Source organism: Cebus imitator, unplaced genomic scaffold, assembly GCF_001604975.1.
Source record: "Cebus imitator isolate Cc_AM_T3 unplaced genomic scaffold, Cebus_imitator-1.0 Scaffold27, whole genome shotgun sequence".
NCBI lineage: Eukaryota > Metazoa > Chordata > Mammalia > Primates > Cebidae > Cebus > Cebus imitator.
In genome coordinates this window covers 14,751,699-14,771,049 of record NW_016107342.1, presented here as the reverse complement: position 1 = coordinate 14,771,049, position 19,351 = coordinate 14,751,699, and the positions used below count along the sequence as shown (strand labels likewise).

Below are 19,351 nucleotides of genomic sequence, written 5' to 3'. Positions count from 1 at the left end.
AAAAAAAAAAAAAAAAAAAAAAAAGGAAAAGAAACCCTTTCAGAACATTGGATTGGAAGAACGATAGAAAAAGTAATATGTATCAGCAAGCATTTCTTTCTACTCTGCTACTTAGTTTAAAACATGACCTTCAAGGTATGAAAAAGACAAGGTGCCATTTGACAGAATGGGGGAATGCCCTTAAATAGATAATCTTCTCACGTTTCTACATTGCTTTATTTAGTAAATGAGACAATAGAAATTTCCCTTTTTGTTTTTATAAGATATTCACATAGATTATGCTTTAAGCTGAAATATAACTTTATTAATACTAATATTATTTATTATAGCAGTAATAATAATTATCATCTACCAATTGCTTATTTGTTATTAGGTACTAGGTAAAGTTAATGCAAAGTACTTGAATTAACTCACCAGCGAATTTTTATAACAACTCTCTAAGGAATGTGCTATACTTACACCATTTTTTAGGTAAGTAAATTGAGGCACAGAGAAAATAATGTACTTCAGATCATCAAGCGTGCAGAAAAACTACTAATTGAACTTGAATCAAGACAACCTGATACCAGCGCCTGCACTTTTTCCTGGTAGGCTATATCATTGCCTCCCACACAATTGAGGAAAAAATAAATGCTTATATATTACAGTGATTCACATTAAATCCCTGGAAAATCAAGTTACTTATCTAAGGTACATGGCTAGCAATATCTATTTTATTAATAATAACAAGAGAAAACTCATTTGCTCTTATCATCATTCCACACTGAGGCTGTTTCGCCCTTCTGGTTGCAGACACACGCAGTTTTATTCTTAGAGGGAAGAAATTATACTGAAATGTGTTCATTTTTTTTTTTTCATGAAAAGAATAAAGAGCAAATTTAAAACATATCATACTTACATATTTAAAGACAGCAGAAGAAACATTTAATTTCATAGGATTGGGAGTTGCATGAATGGGACTAATTTTTCTTCTAATGTTCTAATTTGTCTTTATCCTATTTCAAAGTGTGTTCATTATGTGCTAAACAGCAAAGGCTTCACAGGCCTCAACACGCTTTGTTATACAAAGTGTTGAAAGTTGTTGATGTAAGGTTAAAAAAAGTTATCAAGCCAGTAGTTGAAAGTATTTGCCCGAGTTCCACAGAACTCTCATTTTCCAGAGACTTTGTCCTAACATTATTAATTATTCCGTTTCAAAATGGCAGTAGAAAGACTGAGTGATTTGCTTGCAAAAGTTTTTCAGGGAAAGTGGAAATTCTGCGTGTTTCTATCATGTTTTTAAAAATGCCAGCAAATCTACCTCTGAATAATAATAATGAATTATTTATATAAACACAAATACCATCAAGGTATAGGATACATAGTCTATTTCTAATGATCATCTATATATCTCAGAATCTTTTGCCAGTAGGTAGCTCTAAAAGAAACTCCCTTTTGAGGAAAATGTAATTTAGTTATCACAGAAAGTCCTGAGGAATTTTTCCTTATTGCTTATATTAACTTTGATCTTTTCTGGATAAAGTAAAAGACCAATTTTCAGACTTTGTCATGATACTATTTTTCTTGTGAAAGAGAACAACAAAAAAAATGACTGTAGTGAAAGCTAACTCATCTGGAAAAAAAAAATTTGAGTGTACCACTTTCTCCTGTATTTCTAAAAAGCTATTTCCATGCTAATTTTCTCTGATATTACCTATATTCCTGGATCAGTAGTAGATGGTGAACTGCACACGTGAACAATTAACCAGGTTTTCCATGTATCTCACCTAGATAAGCCAGATTGGCAACCAAGAAGCTTTCACAGGGTTTACTTTCCTTCCATGTTTCAGAAGGCTAATTGGGATTCTTCAATAAGAATTAAATATAGGGGGCCATACAGGGTTGGGCATGGTGGCGCACACTTGTAAACCCAGCACTTTGGGAGGTCGAGGCAGGCCGATCACTTGAGGTCAGGAGTTCGATACCAGCCTGGCCAACATGGTGAAACCCCCTCTCCACTAAAAATACAAAAATTAGCTGGGCGCCATGGTATTCACCTATAATCCCAGTTACTTGGGAGGCCGAGGCAGGAGAGTCACTTGAACCCAGGAGATGGAGGTTGCAGTGAGCCAAGACTGCACCACTATACTCCAGCCTGGGCGACAGAGGGAAACTGTCTCGAAAAAAAAAAAAAAAATAGAATAAAATATGGGGGCATTATGTAGACTGATCATTTCCTTCAATACTGATAGAGGCAAAAACATATAAGCACAAAATTGGAAACAGCTTTAGAAGTCATCTTTCACAAAACTGAAGAAAATTATGTTCAGGAAATTAAAGCGGCTTTCAAAGCCATAGAGTTAATGGCACAGAGTAGAAAGACTTCCAGACTTCACTTTCCCTACTATCTTAAAAACTCTTGGTGACAAGCTCAAAAGTTATATGAATGTCGATGTAAACATCTGACAAGAATTTTTAGAATACAATTAGTATAACTTACACTCTATTCAAATAATCTAATAGAAATTCAGTGTAAAAGTACTAGAAATTCAAATAAAGCTGAAGCAGCTTGTCTGTCTATGTAAACCTAGATTTTAAATTACTTGTTACTTTAAAATCTATTTGATTTTTAGTTACTTCTTAATAATGCAAAGATATAAAGTAATTTATTTTGTATATCAGTAACTTAGATGGCATATATGACAAATACTATTTTTTGTTGATAAAGATAGTATAGATGTTGGGATTTCTCAAGTATTTTTAAAACTCTGATCCAGATTACAAAATAATTCCAATGACAATGAGATTTTCTTGTTTTAAAGAACAGAAATAATTGTTGAAGCAAAGTGTCCCTGCTGAACACTTAACGAGGGAAATGATAAGCAGAGGATGCTAAAATGACAATGAAGTAATTATCCTATGTAAATATAACATGTAGAAAGCATATTAAATTTAAAACACAGTCGGCAGTTAATTGCCCCACTACTATTTGAACTCTTCCCAGAACTATCACTGGACTATCTCCAACACAATTTAAAAAATAAATGCATGAAATCAGATTCATAAACAAATAAGTCCAAAAGTCATTTTAAATTAGGTTGCTATTATTTTTCAACTACAGTTATGTGTTACATAATAATGTTTCCAACAACATACAGTGGTGGTGCCATAAATTATAATATTTTTCCTGTACCTCTTCAATGTTTAGGTAGGCAAATACATAGTACAGTGTTAAAATTCCCTGTAGTATTCAGTACAGTAACATGCTGTATAGGCTTGTAACCTAGGAGCAATCAGCTCTACTATATAGTTTAGGTGTGTAGTAGGTTGTTCCATCTAGGTTTGTGTTAAGTACACTTGATGTTGTTCACACAATGACAAAATTGCCTAAAAACAAATTTCTCAAAATGTATCCCCACTATTAAGCAACACATGGTGATATAGGTTGACTTTTATGTCTGTTATATATTTCACTTCTTAACAATAGCTAACAATAACTGCCAAATGTAAACCAAAGTGCACACCATCAATCAATAATATTTAGAAAATAAGACAACGTATAGCATGGCCCTAATATATTAGGACCATGTGTGTGTGTGTCTGTGTTTACAATTATTTTAATAGTTAAAAATAGCAAATATCTTGATAGATTTTAGTAAAGCAATAGTATTTATTTTTCTAAGGCTTGTTTCTATATGGCTAATATTTTGGTGCTTACTATAGATACAATTAAATTATGTTTTCATTCTTTATTGACTGAATTTCTGCCTATGTAGGACTACTGGTATTGTCAATGTTGAAACCTTCCCATTTGTTCTGGCCTATTCAAAATAGTATCTTCAAACCACATTCAATTATTTAGATCCCTTGATCCGTCCTCTTACATGCTCTTACATGTTCAAAACATATGAATATTCTTTGATATTTGCCCTAACATACTGTGACACTCCTCTTACATGCATAAGATGTGAACATACTGTCATACTTGTCCCATATATATGACTTCTACTCTTCCATATTACAACTCTAAAATACTTCATTCTTGTTCACTGTCATCTCTCCTCTGCAACTTCATCAATATTACTTGTCTTAGGCAACAAGCTCAGAGTGAACAGAAACAGAAAGAGAACCACACATAATTGGGTATTTTATACTGGAATGCTTGATATTGGAACCACTTTCCTTGCTTTTTCTTAAGGGCACTGTGACTACAGTGATTTATCACTGAGTTTCCACAGTTACAAGTGAGAGTCAATGTTCTTTCTCCTTGCTTTCTTGTGCCAGAGGCTGACTTTCAGATGTCAATACAATGATATTCAGGCACTTGGAAAACTCCAGCAGACTCAGAAGCAGGCTAGCTCTTCCTTCTTTTCTTATTGTAGCAGTAGGCCAACTTCTCACATATATTCAATCACCCCCTGAATAAAAGTTCTCCAAGACAAAAGTCTCCAGAGTTGGCCTCTCTTTTGCTTTCAACATCCTTCCATTATTAGGCCTTTGCTTTCAGTTATCTTACTGATGATTAACACCAAATATATCAATAACTATGGTAAGTAGACATTTGTACACTTGAGTTCTGGTTTATAAAGAAGCAGAAAGCATCTGAATAATTGTGTTTTTTTTTTTTTTGTATTTATGCCTCTATCCCTAAAAGCTCCACCCCATCAGAATTTTATTTTAATCATTAAGTGGATCAGAGAACTTCCATATATAGTGTTTAAACACTGGTGATTAAACAAAGCTAAAACTCTATTGACTCTCAGAAATGTTCTTTATCCTTCTAAAGACTATGACCTGTTGGAAGCTATTTATGTGAAGAGGGAGTTATAAAGGTTTCTATATTCAGAGTAGTCTGTAATCACAATAATCCAGAGATTTCGTACTTAATATACTTCGTTCCCCAAAACAGGTCAGATTAAGTTTTGAAAGTTATCCAAAACATTAGTTGGTATTTTGCAAGCCAAATATCCAAATGTTTTATTAAGGCTTTCACTCTACTAATTATATGCTTTAATGCAACATATTCCTATGTAGATTTAGTCTCTGCCTCTGGGGAAATGAATGCTCTTAGTGCAATGAGATGTCTGTAAGAATAGACATTATCATTATTAATCTGCATCAAGTCTTCTTGGAAGTAGCAGAATATAAATATTTAATAAATGGAATTTGATTATTATCTTATTTCAAACATGCTTGTATAGCTATAGCTTTCTTTGTTTAAATGACAGTGTATAAAAGTGCCAATAGGAAATATATTCAGGCTGAATGTGGCAGCTCACGCCTGTAATCCCCACGCTTTGGCAGGTCAAGGTGAATCGCATGAGTCCAAGAGTTAGAGATCAGCCTGGGAAACATGGCAAAATCCCGTCTCTACAAGTAGTAAAGAAAACTAGTCATGTATGGTGGCATGCTTCCGTAGTCTCAGCTGGAAGGCTGATGTGGGAGGACCACCTGATCCTGGGAGATCAAGGCTGCAGTGAGTCGTGATCATGCCACTGCTCTCCAGGCTGAGCAACAGAGGGAGACCTTCTCTCAAAAGAAATGAACTCTAGAATCTAGAGATACTGCATATACTGCCATACTGTTCAGAAAGTAAAATTTAGGGATAATTATTGTTTTAAAAATTTATCACATAAAATGCAGAAGACAGATGATAACAATAGTGTTATTCTATTTTCAGAGAAATGCATCCTGAATATATAAGGTATTGACTGCTCTAGAGGGAATAAATAATATTTCACTGAAATATGCTCATGGGTGAATTTGTAGTGTAAAAGGATTTGAGACTGAAAGGAAATGAATACTATTTGTTAAAGAATGAGACGTTTTGTAGTGACTCCACATCATTCAGCTCATTGTGGGAACTTGCATCAAGGGTTTCCTGCATTGCATACTAATGGGTTGCATTAAACCTCATGACACTTTCATACCAATTCTGAACACTGTAAGAAAATAACTCCCAGGATGAATATTTGAATAATTCTACCATTTGAGATTCAAGTCAATGTAGTCTGAACATTCTTGTCCAAATGTGAATATATGTATACAAATGTAAGCCATAGGACAGATGGGTTCGAATTTATACCTTAACGGAACTAAAAATTGCCATCTTGCTTATTGAATGGGCTGTCAAGCTTGCAACATTATTAGGCAAGAGTTACTTACTACAGTTTTCTTCATCTGAATTATCACTGCAGTCATTTTGGCTATCACACCGCCAGTGATCTGGAATACAGTTGTTGTTTTTACACTGGAATTCATGAGGCCCACAAGTCTTTTTATCTGTAATGGAAAGAACCAGAGTTTGCATTGTAGATTTCCATGAAGCCATCCCCCACAATGTCCTGACTGCTATGCCAAATTCATGGCATTTAATGTTTCCTTAATTCAGTTACTGAGAAGCATCCTTAGGAAAAACTGAATGCAAGTGCCAAGTAAAATTCATCTTTTTGTCTTGTTTTATGTCGCTACTGTTCATGCTTCTTTCACTGTGAGCTAACAAGTAAGAAATTGATTGGATCATCCAAACAAAGTCAACACAAATCTGTTTTAAAAAATCAAAATTGGCTGGGCATGATGGTTTATGCCTATAATCCCAGCACTTTGGAAGGCGGAGGCGGGCAAATCACCTGAGATCAAAAGTTCAAGACCAGCCTGCTCAACATGGTGAAACCCCGTCTCTACTAAAAATACAGAAAATTAACTGGGCATGGTGGAGGGCACCTGTAATTCTAGCTACTTGGGAGGCTGAGGCAGTAGAATCACTTGAACTCGGGAGGAGGAGGTTGCAGTGAGCCAAGATCATGTCACTGCACTCCAGCCTGGGTGACAAGAGTGAAACTGCATCTCAAAAAAAAAAAAAAAAAAAATCAAAATTATCCTAAGGAGCTCTTATTCATAATTGATCTGTGTGTGATTAGTTGCTCTTTCTAAGTCCTGGACACTGTCCACTCATACACTCATAGATTATAATAATGCCTTACATGTGTACAGAGTTTGAACACTAATTATATGCCATTTCACATGAACCTTTCAACGTTTCCACCAGGAAACGTATTAACTAGCCATTCACATTACAGATAGTGAAGTAGAAACTTTTGGAAATTTAGAAACTTAATAAATTTTCACTATCATTAAATGGCACAGCCCACATAAAAGAAGTGTGCTTCTACTCCTGATCTAGCGCTTTTACAACAAATGTAACTTACATCTGTATCAGCCAGAATCAGAATGCATGTAATAAGAATTTATTTAAAGTATAAATCACATGTATTTTAAGAGTAATATTAAACTATATATAGCTAAAGCAGTACCCCATTAAACCTTAATGTGCATACATATAAGTCACTTGGGAATTTTGCTATAGTGGAAATTGGGATTCAGTAGGTCTGAGTTTCTAAGGAGCTGGCTAGCGACAATATTGCCTTTTGTCTATGAAGCACACTGAATAGTGAGTTTCAGAAGTATCAAGATTATGAAATAAATAACATTAAAATAATAAACTTATAAGACTCAATATACAATTTAGAACACATTTCCCTTTCATGTACTTAGATCAACTCATCAGCCATACCAGAGACAGATGTTGAAGTGCTTTCAGTCTCTGACTAGTAAAATAAATTAGCTAAGGGAGTGGGTAAGTTATTGGTGGTGGTTCTTAAACTTTACTTCAAAAGACAACTTATAGAATTCAGACCCAAATAACATTGCGAAAGCAAAAGTGACTTAGGTATACTTACGAAAATTAAATACTGAGCATCTATTGAGGATCCAGCCTGACTCTTAGCTAATTATTTTCATATACATGATCACACTCAACCCTCACAATATTTTTATGAAGTATTATTTATTTAAGTATATAAGGAAAATAATTCTCAAAATATTTAAACAATTTCTCCAATTTTACAAACATGTTAAATGACAAAGAAGGAATTTATATCCAGCTCCAGCTTCAGCAACATTTTATTAGAGAAATTCTCATGATAGATTCCAAATGCATTTTTCTACTTAAGAAAAATAGTATTGCCTGAATTTCGCTTCCTCCTTTTCTTCCTGCCTGCTAATAATTATTCAGAATATAACCTATGTCCTGTGCAATGTCATATGTTTTATATTATATCCACTTCGTGTTATATTTAACTTTAGATTTAAATATTTGTCCAAATTCTGCAGAATTTCTAATGTAGCATTCTACAGACCTCAGTCAATCAGGAAATCTGTTAGGCTGAATGACCACTGAAAATATGAGGTTTTGTACTGAACAATTTGGATGACTATTTCATTTGCCAGTTATAATAAACTCTGAAAATACTGCTCTAAGTATAAATATTAGTCTTATTTAGTCCTTGTATATGTTGCTTGTACTATTTTTTTTTTTTTTTGAGATGGAGTTTCACTCTATCACCTAGGCTGAAGTGCAATGTCACAATCCCTGCTCACTGCAACTTTTGCCTCCCAAGTTCAGGTGATTCTCCTGCCTCAGCCTCCCTAGTAGCTGGGATTACAGACGCACACCACCATGCCTGGCTAATTTTTGTATTTTTAGTAGAGATGGGGTTTCATCATGTTGACCATGCTGGTCATGAAATCCTGACCTCAGATGATCCTCCGTCTCAGTCTCCCAAAGTGCTGGGATCACAGCTGTGAGCCACCCTGCCCTGCCTGCTTGTACTATTTTAAAATAATGCCTTGGGCTGGGCGCGGTGGCTCAAGCCTGTAATCCCAGCACTGTGGGAGGCCAAGGCGGGTGGATCACGAGGTCAAGAGATCAAGACCATCCTGGTTAACATGGTGAAACCCCGTCTCTACTAAAAATACAAAAAAAATTAGCTGGGCATGGTGGCGCATGCCTGTAATCCCAGCGACTCAGGAGGCTGGGGCAGGAGAATTGCCTGAACCCGGGAGGCGGAGGTTGCGGTGAGCCGAGATCGCGCCATTGCACTCCAGCCTGGGTAACAAGAGCAAAACTCCGTCTCAAAAAATAAAATAAAATAAAATAAAATAAAATAAAATAAAATAAAATAATGTCTTAATTTTTTAGAATATAAGAAAGATCAGAGTGAACAAGAAAAATAGCCCATGTAATCCAGTTTTACAACATTGACCCTCAGGACCCTCAGCACAATTCTCCTTGACTGCTAAAGGTTAATATTTGGTACTGACAATCAATTTAATTGGTGTTTTTTTTTTTTTCCTAAATCCCTTTCGTATTTTTTTTTCTATATTTAAACATTTGTATCATAGATTGCGTTTAAAAGTATCTGCACCTATTTCTTAACAAAAACAAGTAAGAGCTCATTGCTAAGATTTCCTTTGGGGGCGTGAAGAAATAGTAATGCAGGACATATTAATTGCTTTATGTAAGGTTATACAAATTTTATGTTTCCAAGTTATTTAACTTTTTTGATCCATGAAATTACTTGTAAAAATTACAAATACAAATTACATAGCATTGTTCTGCATTTCAAACCTCCCTTGATGTCACGCACACACACACACACACACACACACACATGCACACACACAAAGAAACACATTTTAGAGGGGAAACTGTATGAGTAAGGCCTAAAATGTCAGTTCTCAAATTGGCTACCCATTAAAATCGCTTGGGGAACTTTAAAAAATCTCTTTGCCCAAACCATATCCTATATCAAATCAATAAAATCAAACGCTCTGGGGTGGAATTCAGACATCAGTATTCATTAAAGCTAGTCTACGATTCCAATGAGAAGCCAAAATTAAAAATCACTGGCTAAAAAAAATGATATAAAACAGAACATATATATTTCCACATTATATTACCTCCAGAGTAATTAAAATACTCATATGTAATGTTTTATATTAACTTATACTGTTAAATAGCATTCAAATATCTCATTATTCCCTTTTTCAAGTATCACAAGTATGGAGAAAACAAATATATTTAGAAACTTGCTTTTATTTTAAATATATTATCATGTAATATATGTGATACTATTAATAAATTTGATCCTCCTAGAAATGTAAGATGAGAGACCTTTCAATAGTAGAATTATATGTGGTGTATAAAGTAAAACTATTGGTGTTTACATATGCATGGGATATTTCTGAAAAGGGATTTAAAAATCTGGCCCTAGGGATGTCTCTGGGAGGAACACATGGAGAAGTAAAATAAAAAACAATACTGAGAGTGGAATTTAAGTTTCTCTTTAGACCCAAATGAATCTACTAACTACTGAAAGTAATAAACAAATTTAAGAAGGTAATAGAATATAAGATCAATATATAAATTTAATCGTATCTTTATAGGTTAGCAATAAACAAAAATGAAACAAACTGGCAATGGTATCAATGAAAAAACACATGCCTATGAATAAATCTAGCAAAATTTATGTATGATCTTTATACTGAAGACAATAAAACGTTGCTGAGAAGAATTGAATAATGCCTAAGAAATGCAGATACATATCAAGTTTGTGTATTAGAAAATTTAAAACTGTTAAAAATGTTAATTTTTTCTAATGTGATATATAGAATTAGTGTAATCACTGTCAAATTATAGCAAGTTATTTTTGAAGAAATAGATAAGACTGTTGTAAAATTACATGGAAATGCAAAGGTTGTAGAATCATGAAACATTTCTTGGAAAAGAAAAATAAAGCTGGAGAATTTATAGCACCTAATTGTAAGACTTACTATAAAGCTACAGTAATCAAAGAACATAGTATTGAACAAACTGAATAAAGATCAAATAATGTACATATGGTCAACTGAGTTTCAACAAAGACCTCTAGTCAATTTAATTAAGAAAGACAAATGTTTTAAAACAAATATTACTGAAACAAGTGGTTATCTTTATAAAAAACGTAAATCTCCACCCCATGCCATACATTAAAAAAAAGCTGAGAGTATAAACATAATATAAAATTTCTAGAATATAGGAAGATATTCTTATAATGTTGGAAAAGACGAGGGTTACTTGGACAGACCTCCAACAACAACAACAAAAAAAAGATTCACAATAAAATTAAAAATTGATAAATTGGACTTCAACAAAAAATGTTTTCCTATTTAAAAGACACCATTAAGCAACTAAATGGATGAACATATTATTAAATACAAAGATTTATCACATACATATCTTGGAAAGGACTGATTTAGAATATATAAAAATTCGTATACAGCTTACCCATTTGCAGGCAAAATACTTAAACAGAAACTTGACACACACACACACACACACATACACACACACAAAAACCATATTTTAGTAGCAAATAAAGATTCTCACAATTATTAGTCATCAAGCTAATGCAAATGAAAACTGCAATGAGATACCACTACATATCTACCGGAACTACTCAAATAAAAAAAAAAAATGTATCTAATTTTTGTGAGAATATAGAGGACCTAGACTCTCTTGCTGGTTTTCATAAAAGTAAACATATCTACCATGTGACTCAGCAATTTACATGTATGTCTTCATCCAAGAAAAATAAAAGTAAATATTTATAAAACTAATTTGTATAAGAAATGTTTTTGCTATAAACTTTCTGATTATGATAAGCAAACTTAGCACATCAATTAGCTACTAAAATAATTCAAATTGGAATATATTCATAAAATGAAATATTACCAAATAATTAAAAAACGTAAGTTCTTAACACACCATATGTCAAAAATATTTTTAAAGCATTATGGAAATAAAAGACCCATGAACAAAATAACGCATACCATGTCTATGTATATAAAATCCAAATACAAGCAAAACCAATCCATGGTGTTACAAGAATTATTGGTTCTGGATTGAAAGAAACATGAAGGAACTATCTGGGAAGAAGAGAAGTTTCTGTATCTTGTTTGTATTTTTCTGCTACACTTTGTATACTGTAGAAAAAAACTCATCGAACTGAATAAGATCTATGCATTTCATTTTGTTTTAATTAAAAATGACCTTATTAGGATTCCAAGGAGTTAAAAAAATTGAAACAATTACATCATGATAAAATATTATTAATTTAGTCCCTGAATACTTAGGTATTTTCAGCATGGGAAAGTAGTATGAATCACAGAGAACTGCCTGTAAAATAACAAAACAAAACAAAAACAAAAACTTCCTTAGAGCCTCAAAATTTAAGCCCCAGAATTTAAACGCTCTATATTAATTAACTATAAAAAACAGCAAAAAAAAAAAAAAAAAAGGCATATATTTTTTTCAGAAATTCATTTATTTGGCATTTGAGGCTGCCATGTATTCATTCTGTTTCATAATTAAAATAAGACAGGATTATTCGATTATTTATTTTCATCAATGACATAAATTTTAAGATATTTTCAAGATTTTGCACACATCCCAAAGTAATGAAAAGGACACCATGGCTGGAGTGAGACTGCCTGGATTGATTCAAGTTGCTACTTCCCTTTTCAACATGTAGCATTGAGCAAATGATCGAACTGCTTGAGATTCAGTCTCTTAAATGATAATAAAAGAAGAATATTTACATGTGCAAAAGAAAAGTGAATCTCAGAACCCTAAAATCACTAAGACAAGAAAAAAGTCAAGCTGGGAATTACGTCAGGCAGGCCTGCCTCTCATTTCATTCTTAAATACCATAGCTACAATGATAAAAAAAAAAAAAAAAAAAAAAAAAAAAAAAAAAAAAAAAAAAAAAAAAAAAAAAAAAAAAAAAAAAAGAGCTACATACCTCCTTCACAATTTGCTCACAAGGAAATTCCTTGAGGACCTCAAGATATTTGCTCTAAAATAGTTCTGTTGAATTTCACCCTGGCAATCTAAACTGTGAGTTTATCTTCACAGGTGTGGGGACAGAAGGTCATCTCTCTGTTCACCTGAGACAAATGCATATCTGATTGCTTCCTCTGCCCTATTGCTTATGTAAAAATGAAGATTCAATGAGCCAGACTAAATTGTGTCATCAGTGCAAGGATTCAAAAGAATACATTTTTTGTTTGTTTGTTTGTATTTTTTTGGAGACAGGGTCTTGTTCTGTCACCCAGGCTGGAGTGCAGTGACAGGATCTCAGCTCACTGCAACATCTACTTCCTGGGTTCAAGCAATTCTCCTGCCTCAGCCTCCCTAGTAGCTGGGACCACAGGCACATGCCACCATACCCAGCTAGTTTTTGTATTTTTAGTAAAGACCAGTGCTTTCCTGTGTATCCTAACTACAATATATGTGAATCAGAATACAGGATATAAATTCTAATGTTATCTAAAATTTCATCTTCTTCAGGAGTGCCAAAGGTGTTATTTTAATCTGTGAATTAAAGGATATTTTCATGCTTTCATACTTTCTGTACCATTTTCTTCTCTTAAAAACTTTCTAAATAAACATACACCACAATTTTTCCACTAATATCTAACAATTAAAATGTTATATGTAGGACTTTCATATATAACTTTTTTTTTTTCCCAGAGACAGTATTTTGCTCTGTCACCCGAGATGGAGTGCAATGGTGCAATCATAGCTCACTGCAACCTGGACCTCCTGGACACAAGTGATCCTCCCACCTCAGCTTCCAAAGTAGCCTGGACTATAGGCACATACCACCAAGGCTGACTAACCTGTTTTCTTTCATGTTTTTGTAGAGATGGAGTCTAAGTTTCCTACTCTACATTTGCTTTTCTTGTTAGCTTTGTGGCAGACATTAAAATGAATACATTATCTTATTGGGGAAAACGATCGGCTCTTCAATAAGTATGTGATATGAAGCCTGTTGTGTGTATATTTAAATTTTTTGTATATTAAATATGTCACAAAATAATAAATAAGTAGCTACCTAAACAAATTGAAATTGTGTACTGTTTCACTATTGATTAATGTTTTAGTTGTTTAGAAAATGAAATACCACTTGTAAGTTGGCCATGTGTTTTATTCAGCTGACCAGAAAAAAAGTTTGTTACCTTATTTTTTTGAAGTTTTCTATTAGTTTGAAAATATAATGCATAAAACCATTTTAGAATAAAGTTAGGAAGAGGACCTTAATTTGGGGATTAAGAAATATTAGAGGCTGGGTGCAGTGGTTCATGCCTGTAATCCCAGCTACTTTCTACAAAAGAGATGGAGCCAGGAAGATCATCAGAAGTTGGGAGATGGAGACCATCCTAGCTAACATGGTGAAACCCCGTCTCTACTAAAAATATAAAAAATTACCCAGGCATGGTGGCACATGCCTATAATCCCAGCTACTCAGGAAGCTAAGGCAGGAGAATCACCTGAACCTGGGAGGCGGAGGTTATGGTGAGCCGAGACTGTGCCACTGCACTCCAGTGTGGGCAACAAGGGTGAAACTCCATCTCAAACCAAAAAAAAAAAAAGGAAAGAAAGAAAAGAAAAATATTGGAAATATGGAGTTTTGTCATTCTTGCTACTGCTCTTTCGTAGTTATCATTTTCCATCTTCTATTTCAGGAAACACAATGACTACAAACAGTTGGGTAACAGGTAATAATGTTGGATACCAAAAAAAAAAAAAAAAAAAAAAAAAAAAAAAAAAAAAAAAAAAAAAAAAAGAAAAAAAAAGAATAAATATAGTCATGAAAATACTGAAGTAAAAAGAACTATGAGAAAAATGAAGTTAAGCTTCAGTCATGGCAGCTCCCTGCTTCTTTGATTTCCAGATTACAGCATTACGGAGTCAGAAGGATGGAGTTAGAACTGGCAAACTTTCTTTTGTAGAAGACCTCATCTTCTCTTGGGTCGCAGGTTAACTACCTGTTAACTATCAAAGCATGACCTTTTATAGATAAGTCATTATTTTTTCTTTTTAAATCAACCTTATGCAATTTTGTTCTCTCATTCTAAAGACTCCTCAACATCTCTTTTTTACATTATAAGGAAAAAAAATAACTATATATGCTGTTTTGCAAATGTTCTAAATCTCTTTAACTGATTACAAGTTCCCTCAAAGTGGAGACACACGTGAGAAGAAATATTCTCTGCCTTCTTTTCTGTAGCAGGTAGGGTTTACTGGCACATTTTTTTTTTTGTGGATATGCACGTAGTAAATATATAACATTCTTATTGTTTTAATCAGCTTTAATTTTTGTTTTGTTTTTTGAAACTACTGTTCTCATACCTGGTGAAGCTGTTAATTCTGGATTCCTACCTCCAGTACCACAAGGGAGAATGGCCTGCCCTAGGGTGCATACCGCCATCTGCTCTAGAGCACAGTTGGTCCATGGTAATTTATGGCTAAATGTGATAGATCATTATGTTTTTATATTGGAGAGGTATTGAGGAGGCAGTACAGGGATTGTATGGTGGCCAGCTGAGGTCTTCAGGAACTGACATTTCTATCTTCTGCTCCACCATCCATGACCGCTAGAGCTCAAGCCATAACCTTGCAGACCAGAGGAAAAGGGACAGAAGGGCAAAGGAAGAAGCCCTTCCATGTTAAGAAAATTACCCTTGAACAATTTTCTTGGAAGTGCTACATAACACTCTGCTTTTATCTAGATTATTAGAACTTAGTCACATGACAACACCTAGCTAAAAGAAAAGCTGGAAAATGTGATAACTTATAGATTGCAATATGTCAAGCTAAAAGTGTAGTTCTGTTTCTAAGGAGAAAACAAAAGTAAAATGGTAAAAAAACCAGTAATTAGAAGTTTCTGTCAATAACCTAGAAAGGTCAATGAAAGTTGTTTGAGGTCATTTCTATATATTTTGAGAGATTATTTTTCTCCCATTGAGATTGTAACTATCATAATCTCATATTTCTAGGAGTCACTTTAAGAACTGGTGTTTTAGAAGACACCAATAAAGACATACTTATAAGTGGAGAAAAAAATGAGATTGGTTTCTAATGATTCTATGTGAATACCTGGATCCAAATTCTGCCCCATGTCAACACTATCCACATCTTGTAATCAAAACTGAAATTCCATTTTACCATCAGTTTGTGTTGGATTTCTGTAATTTACAGACAAATTCTGACTAATGGGAACACCAAACTATTTTTATTGCTTAAAATATTACAGGCTCCTAATACTAATGTTTTTATCTGTAAGTGTTGACTTACATAATTCACAGGCTATTTTATTGGTTTATAATTACCTGAATAATGCAGTCCCTTACTACCAGGAGAATCAGAATCAGTTTTGTTTTTAAAAGGGATTTGCAAACCCACGCTTCCACAGGGGTTGGTACAGCCACCTTTGTTTCAGCATCGTCTCTACATGACATATGCTATTACAGCATCTAGTGATATTGATTATCTGAAAAGTTGCAGGTTACCCTACTTTGTAAAGTGTTTGGTGGATCTGAAAATTAATTTCATGTTACTTCACATCCATCCGGGCAATACTCCTCAATGGGCACTTACATGCACAACCTGTTCTTCTAGGGAAAGTGGGAGGTTATGTGGACATACCAGCAGTTAACAACAATGCCAGCTGCCGCTTATCCCGGTGAGATCCAACCAGTTCTGTTTTGTTTCTGAAATTTTATTCTTTAAAACGTTTATGCTATTCTTCCAGATAGAGAAGAGAAAGGCTTAGAAAGTAAAACAAATTGCCAATGGCATATTTTCTTTATAAAGAGGTGAATCTATAAGAAGCTAGCTTTGTAGAGGCTCCAATAATGACATTTTTTAAATTGCATGTCAATGCAATGTAATATTCAGCGGAAATGTTTTGAATTCACTTTATGCAGTTTTAGAAAGTGTCACATTACATTATGTAATGCCATCTATTGCAGTTGACAAGAATTTGTGATTTTTTTCTTATTTAGAAATTTGTGTTGTAGCTTTGTGATTATGAAGGGGGTAAGGGGGAGGGGAAAGTAGTTACACTCTCATCTTTTGCCAATATATTCTAGGTCATCTGCAAAACCCCTGCTATTCCATTCATCATTCTCTTTTCATCAGCCTGTAGTCTTGACAAATTGTACAGTAATTTTGTGCAAACAAATTAGCATTTGTGAACCACAAGTACAGAGGTATAACATAAATCTTGATAACACAGAGGCATAGATACAGTCTTCAGAGTCATTGTTGAGCTCATGTTACAAATTCCGGCAGAATATTCTGGCAATTACATTTAAGCTCCTTCAACTAGCTTAGAGTCAAACAAAATAAGTCTCTTTTATTTTCTCCAAATATTTATTCTATATTTTATTTTAAAAGCAAAGTAAATGCATTAAAAGTTGAGTCTACTAAAATATCTTAAAATAGATAGCTGCTTATATTTGTCTAGCTTGTCTGAGCCTGTTTATCAGAAGTACCATACCATTGCTTAATTCACTTCATATTTTTGGATGAACAGATTCAGACTTTTATTTAGTGGGAGGCAGTGAAGCAAAGTATAAATAACTCAAAAGTTAAAGGCAGAACTTCATTTGAATCCTAGTTCTGGGGTTGGCTCCAACCAGCATATAAACCAGGGTGATTATTTATCTTCTTTGTGCCTTTGTTTCCTCTACTAAAAGCCGAAAGGAAATACATACAGCATCAATTTAATATCTGACATGACAAAGAGTAACTAGTAAGAGTTAAGTAATAGTAAACACTATTTAACAGCTAGTTAATAAGTAGTATCTAAAAAATTAAAAGATGTGAATTATACTATAAACTTTACCATCAAGTTATGTTAATTTTGGAGGAAGAACAGTAATATTTTATTTATTTTTATTTTTCATTTCAATAAGTTTTGGGGAAACAGGTAGTATTTGGTTATTCGAGTTAAGTTTTTTAGTGGTGATTTCTGAGATTTTAGTTCTCAGCACTGATTTAGGTCCTTTACATTTACCACCTCATTGTTTTAAGTGAATAGATACTACTACAATTTTGTAAAGCATCCCATTCATTTTACAAGCAAATAACAAGTATTAGCGACTTGCTCAAGGTCACACACTATGAGAATCATAGAAGACACTGATCCTGTGAGGTACCAGATTCTCCTGAAAAATGTGGAAAGTTAGAAGATCTCTAGAGTGTTTTAAATAAATATATGCTTTGATTTTATTATATACATTTATTTTTAACTATTTAGTCCATAAAATTTCATTTTAAACTTTTTTTGCTAATCTTTTTTAAGTTCCAGGGCAACATGTGGGCTGTGTAGGTCTGTTACATAGGTACGTGTGTGCCATGGTGGTTTGTTGTTCCTATCAACCCATCACATAGGTATTAAGCCTAGCATGCATTAGCTATTTTTCCTAATGCTCTAATGCTCTTCCTCCTCCCTCTCCAACCCTCAAAAGGCCCCAGCGTGTGTTGTTCCCCTCCCTGTGTCCATGAGTTAATTTTACTTTGAATTAGACTTGTATTCCTTGGAAAGTGGCACTTATTTCCATTACATAAGTAACATAAACTTTTTGAGAAATTTAACACAATGTAATATAAAAAGGTAGAAAAAAATTGCCCATAGCCATTCAACATAGAGGCAAGCTCCATTACATGTTTCTGACTATGGAAGTAAATAAATAAAATTTTATATATTGCACATTTCAGTAAAAATTATATAGAAATAATTTTCTAAGTTATTAAAAATCTTGACAAATGTCATTTCTATGGCTGTATAATATTTCTCTTGTAAATATACCCTAAACAGTTATCTACAGTTTGTCATTTATGGGTTTGTGTTTTGTTCTTTTCTAATTTGAATAAGGAAGATAAAATATTTGAAATAAAATACTTTTGTGAGTTAAGGATGTGGATATCTGTTTCAAAAGACTGTTCTTTAGGGATATTCACCACATTTTTGTATTTGATCTTATTTATATATTTATCTTGTTCTGTATACACTCTAATGCTGCTTGTATAGGTGCTAAAATTCTTAGATGCAATCTAACGTATTTGTTATTAGTAAAAAAAATATTCTTTCTGATTGACATCTTTGAAAGTCTTTCTCATGAAGATTAATCTTTAAACTTATCATTCATGTTTGTTTGGAGTTTGTAATTATATAAATCAATAATTATGAACAGGAAGAACCATATTACTCCTTTTAGTAATGTGGAATAATTTATTTTGGTGAGTTTACAACCACAGTTAGCAAATCTTTCTTTGGGATTATAACCCCAAGGCCAAAAGTGAAGAAAGAGGGGAATACAGAGAAAATTTTATCTATATTATTATTTATCCACACACATATATTAGATAAACATTGCTAAATAAAAACCCAAGGAAAGGGGAGATACCCATCTTATAAAATCAAGAAAAAAGGACATAGACACAGATACACATCCAGTATGCATATAGATACCTGTTTTATATGCATACAATGCATACTGCTAGTGATCTCTGGAACCACACATACAACACATGAACACAAACACACAGAAACACATATACTGCAGAGATGGCACTATCCGGCAGATTCTCACAAGAATCTGAATTTCTATTTTGTTTTCTTTTTTTTTTTTTTTTTTT

At 33.4% G+C, this 19,351-nt stretch overlaps 1 protein-coding gene across 3 annotated transcripts in view; it reads right to left on the bottom strand.

Moving 5' to 3' along the window:
- LRP1B (LDL receptor related protein 1B) overlaps window positions 1-19,351 on the bottom strand; it is a 1,911,091-nt gene that overhangs the window by 153,986 nt on the left and 1,737,754 nt on the right. For all 3 annotated transcript variants that reach the window (XM_017523186.2, XM_037736613.1, XM_037736614.1), the window contains exon 67: window positions 6,145-6,261. In XM_017523186.2, coding sequence (XP_017378675.1) covers window positions 6,145-6,261 — 117 coding nt within the window. The remainder of the gene's footprint in view (window positions 1-6,144; window positions 6,262-19,351) is intronic.